General features: G+C 44.7%; 1 protein-coding gene across 1 annotated transcript; it reads left to right on the forward strand.

The window, feature by feature from the left end:
• Window positions 1-3,341: 3,341 nt before the first annotated feature.
• LOC120993868 (piggyBac transposable element-derived protein 4-like) lies at window positions 3,342-5,075 on the forward strand. The gene has a single exon (XM_040422339.1). It carries the CDS (start codon window positions 3,342-3,344, stop codon window positions 5,073-5,075), a length of 1,734 nt encoding a protein of 577 aa, XP_040278273.1.
• Window positions 5,076-5,693: the final 618 nt, after the last annotated feature.

Here is a 5,693-nt window from a genome sequence, read left to right on the forward strand (position 1 = left end):
AGATATTTTTCCTTGATCACACCATTCTCAGTATACTCTCAGCATCATGGCATGAGCTAATCTTATTACTGATGACTAGAGTTGAGCGGACACCTGGATGTTCGGGTTCGACGGGTTTGGCCAAACTTCGGAAAAAAGTTCAAGTTCGGGAACCGAACTTGACCCGAACTTGACCCCGGACCTGAACCCCATTGTAGTCAATGGGGACCCGAACTTTTGAACACTAAAATGGCTGTAAAAATGTCATGGAAAGGGCTAGAGGGCTGCAAATGGCGTCAACATGTGGTTAAGAGCATGGCAAGTGCTCTGCAAACAAATGTGGATAGTGAAATGACTTTAAATAATAAAAAATAATAATCTTGATCTAGGAGGACCAGGTCCATATGGAGTAGGAGGTTGAGGAGGCGGTGGATGTGGCGGTGGCGGTGGAAGCGGCGGTGGAGGAGGAGGAGGTAGCCTACACTGCTTTTTGGTTTTACATTTTATTTTTAAAATTAGGGTACACCCCAAAACATTGAGAAATATAACCTGTGATAACCCCCTCCAGTCATGCTAAACACACGTTCAGACAATACACTGGCTACAGGGCAGGCCAGCACCTCCAAGGGGTAAAGGGCAAGCTCAGGCCATGTGCCCAATTTGGAGACCCAGAAGTTGCAGGGGCTGACCCCTGTCAGTCAGTTTGTGTAGGCGTGTGCAAACTTACTTCCCCACCATGTCGCACGTCCCCGTGATGTTCACGATCCAATTTGATATCTGCTCTATCAACTTTCAATGTTTTTTTATGCGCCTACCATGGTGATTACGGGTGACGGGGAATCAGGGTTCCAGGCCAGAGAGGGAGCATGAGAAAAAGAGACCAAATTTAAGGGAGGATCCATTTTTTCAAATTTAAAATTAGAGTTGAAATATGGGAGAAATTATTAAAGCATAAAAGTGTGACAACTTTTCAAAGTTTAAGCATTGAATGTAAGGATGTGGTGCGCATTAATTACTGAATAATTTATAAAATTTTATATCATGTCACCGATGCATAGCAGGTGTTTATTCACATCTAAAATTGTATAATGTCAACCCAAGAATGTAACAGAAAAATTATTGAAATTTATTAGGCTGTCAACTAGGTAGAGAAGGGGTGCACTCAATCTCTTCCACTTCTGGGGCAGGGTTAGGTGGATGGCCCTGGGAAACTCTGCTTAGGCTACTTTCACACTTGCGTTCGGAGCAGATCCGTCTGGTGTCTGCACAGATGGATCTGCTCCTATAATGCAAACGATGAGTTCCATTCAGAACGAATCCGTCTGCATTATATTTCACAAAAAACTCTAAGTGTGAAAGTTAGTCAGACGGATCCGTCCAGACTTTGTATTGAAAGTCAATGGGGGACGGATCAGTTTGAAAATTGCACCATATTGTGTCAACTTCAAACGGATCTGTCCCCTTTGACTTACATTGTAAGTCTGGACGGATCCGTTTGGCTCCGCACGGCCAGGCGGACACCCGAACGCTGCAAGCTGTGTTCGGGTGTCCGCCTGCTGAGCAGAACGGAGGCCAAGCGGAGCCAGACTGAGGCATTCTGAGCGGATCCGCATCCACTCAGAATGCATTGGGGCTGGACGGATGCGTTCGGGGCCGCTTGTGAGAGCCTTCAAACGGAGTTCACAAGCGGAACCCCGAACGCAAGTGTGAAACTAGCCTAACAGAGTCATCAAAAAGCAGAAGAGACTGCTGCATGACTTGGGGCTTAGACTGCTTGGCTGATTTGCAAGGGGGTGAGGTGAAAGACTGATGTACATCGGCTGCAGGTCCCAACTGTGGTCTTTCAGCAGGAGACTGGGTGGGAGACAATTTGAAGGAACTGGATCCACTGTCAGCAACCTAATCTACTATCGTCTGTACTTGTTCAGGCCTCACCATTCGTAGAGCAGCATTAGGCCCGACCAAATACCGCTGTGCGTGTAGCTGGCACAGATCGACCATGTCTTCTCCCTGCAACAGGTGCTCCACCAGCAGCACCACGACCTGGGTCACGTCCCTTATTTGACGCTCTCCTCATATTTTTTAAATTTGGGATCTTGCCCTAAATGGGTGTTTAATTAATAGTAGAATAGAACGACAGTATGCAAAGGGTGTATCTCACACGGCCTGAACCAGACTAGGCCATAATAAAAGATTTTTTTGCCCAAAATGGCTGTATTTCAAATGCCTAATTCAAACCCCTGTATGTAGAGGTAGTATCTCAGAGGGCCTGAACCTCTGTAGGCCTGCAGTAAATATATCTTTGCACAAAATGGCTGTATTTCAAATGGCTGTATTTCAAATGCCTAATTCAAACCCCTGTATGTAGAGGGAGTATCTCACAGGGCCTGAACCTCTGTAGGCCTGCAGTAAATATATCTTTGTACAAAAAGGCTGTATTTCAAATGACTGTATTTCAAATGCCTAATTCAAACCCCTGTATGTAGAGGTGGTATCTCACAGGGTCTGAACCTCTGTAGGCCTGAAGAAAATAAATCTTTGCACAAAATGGCTGTATTTCAAATCTCACACGGCCTGAACCAGACTAGGCCATAATAAAAGATTTTTTTGCCCAAAATGGCTGTATTTCAAATGCCTAATTCAAACCCCTGTATGTAGAGGTAGTATCTCACAGGGCCTGAACCGCTGTAGGCCTGCAGTAAATACAGTCAGGTCCATAAGTATTGGGACATCGACACAATTCTAACATTTTTGGCTCTATACACCACCACAATGGATTTGAAATTAAACAAACAAGATGTGCTTTAACTGCAGGCTGTCAGCTTTAATTTGAGGGCATTTACATCCAAATCAGGTGAACGGTGTAGGAATTACAACAGTTTTCATATGTGCCTCCCACTTGTTAAGGGGCCAAAAGTAATGGGACAGAATAATAATCATTAACCTCCCTGACGGTATTCCCGAGCGTGACTCGGGGTTAATTTTCGCTGCCAGAAGCGGTAACCCCGAGTCACGCTCGGGGTACATTGCAGAGGGAGCGGCGGGTGTCTTTACCTAATCCCGATGTTCCCCGCTGTGATCGCCGGTGAGAGCTCCGGCGGATGTCTCATCTCTCTTCCTGGTTTCGTCTCTGTGAGCCGCAGCGCCTCACAGAGGCGGAACTGGGCGGGAGATTCAAAAAAAAAAAAAAAAATACATTGTATAAAAGTCAAACACACACATAAAGTTAGGTGATACAGTGGAATCCTGTCAGATTACACTATCACCTCAGATTTGACAGATTTGACATCTGATCATTCTACACTGCCCTGGCTGCCCTTTTAGCTGTTTTTTCTAAGCAAAAAAAATATATATTTTTTACCATGGCATCAAAGCGTCACTTTAGCATCACCAAAGCGGGTTTGGATCAGATAATTGACAGCGACAGCGACACAGAGCCCCTCGCAGAATTGAGTGACAGCGATAGCGATTCGTGGAAAGATTCGTCATCCGACTCTGACCAGAGAAGTGGCGACAGCGACGAATCTTCACTTGAGCTCAGTGAGGTGCGCTCTTGGTGCCCTATTGATTGCGGTATGGATGCAGTACCACCGCCAAGATTCCCGTTTACAGGATCGCCTGGGATGAAGGTAGACGTTGATCACAATGATCCTTTGGCGTACCTAAAATTATTTCTGACGGATGACGTCATTGAAAAGATTGTCACGGAGACAAACCGCTACAAAGAGCAGCAATCCACTACTCTGCACAGCAGATTTTCCAGAACCAGAAAATGGGAACCGGTGAGTAAGGAGGACATATGGAAATTTCTGGGGCTAATACTTCTTCAGGGGGTGGTGGGGAAACCCCTGCAGAAATGGTACTGGACTACCAATAAATTGCTGGCAACCCCATTTTTTGGCACCATCATGTCCGAGTACCGATTTTCCCTCATAATGAAGAATTTACACTTCACCAACAATGAGGAATTTGACGAAGCCACACATCCAGCGCCAAAACTGAAGAAGATCTGGGAAGTATTCCAAATGATCATAACCAATTTCCAGCAGGCCTATGTGCCAGACAGAGACATTAGCATTGATGAAAGTCTGATGGCTTACAAAGGACGCCTCAGCTGGATTCAATACATCGCATCCAAGAGAGCGCGGTTTGGAATAAAATCCTATATGCTCTGCGAGTCTACAACTGGCTATATATGGAATTCCATCATATACACCGGCAAAGGAACACAATTCAACCCCAGGTACAGCGGCTATGGGATGGCAACGTCATCAGTCCTTTCACTGCTTGAACCATTGCTCAATCAGGGGTATTGTGTGACAACAGACAACTTTTACACGTCGCCTGAGCTGTACGAGTTTCTACTAAAAAACAAGACTGACGCATATGGAACCGTTAGGGCCAACCGACGTGGCCTGCCATGTATGTTTTCCAAGAAAAAACTGAAAACAGGAGAAATGGTGGCCTGGCAGAAAGGAAAGATGATGGCAATGCGTTGGCGTGACAAAAAAGACGTGTGCCTAATGAGTACAGTACATAACACCTCCACTACCACGGTCCACACAAGAGGTGGGAAAGATGTCATAAAGCCACAACTTGTGATCGACTATAATAACACCATGGGAGGAGTCGATAGAGCCGATCAGGCGATGACATTCTATCCAGCTATGCGGAAGCAACAAAAAAAATACTACAAAAAAATATTCAGGCATCTCCTGGAACAATGTCTGTGGAATGCCTATATACTGCACAGAGGAAAGAGTGACAAGCCTCTTGTTCACTCTGACTTCATCTGGAAGGGGGCGGAGCAGATTTTTGTGAACTACCAAACGCCATCAGTGGCCGTGAACAGATCTGGACGTCGCGCTGTTGACGTTGTAAACCCAGAGAGGCTGACTGGTCGTCACTTTATGGATTACATCCCGCCAAGCGCAAAAAAGGCAGCACCTACAAGGATGTGTGTAGTTTGCTGCTCAAAGCGAGATGGAAATGGAAAAAAAATCCGAAAGGAAACCAGGTTCCATTGCCCTGATTGTGACGTTGGTCTATGTGCAGTCCCATGTTTCAAAATTTACCACACCCAGGATGTTTACTGAATTTTCTTTTGTTTGACAAATTTCATTATTTATTACATTACTGAATAAAATTATATTATTTATTAGATTATAACTCATGATTTTATTTTTTCGAACTTTATCACATCTGAGAGGTCTACTAGAGTCTTTATTGGTCAGGTTTAAGTAAGTAATTACTAAGAATTGCAGGCCTACAATACATAACACCAAATTTCCATGCAAAAAAATGGTACCGCTTTTGGAACAAAATTCCTGACATAATCATACCGCCAGGGAGGTTAATCAGACTTTCAGTTTTTAATACTTGGCTGCAAATCCTTTGCAGTCAATTACAGCCTGAAGTCTGGAACGCATAGACATCACCAGATGCTGGGTTTCATCCCACCAGGCCTCTACTGCAACTGTCTTCAGTTCCTGCTTGTTCTTGGAACATTTTCCCTTCAGTTTTGTCTAGGCAAGTGAAATGAATGCTCAATCGGATTCAGGTCAGGTGATTGACTTGGCCATTGCATAACATTCCACTTCTTTCCCTTAAAAAACTCTTTGGTTGCTTTTGCAGTATGCTTTGGGTGATTGTCCATCTGCACTGTGAAGCACCGTCCAATGAGTTCTGAAGCATTTGGCTGAATATGAGCAGAT

Source organism: Bufo bufo, chromosome 3 (genome assembly GCF_905171765.1).
Source record: "Bufo bufo chromosome 3, aBufBuf1.1, whole genome shotgun sequence".
Classification (NCBI taxonomy): domain Eukaryota; kingdom Metazoa; phylum Chordata; class Amphibia; order Anura; family Bufonidae; genus Bufo; species Bufo bufo.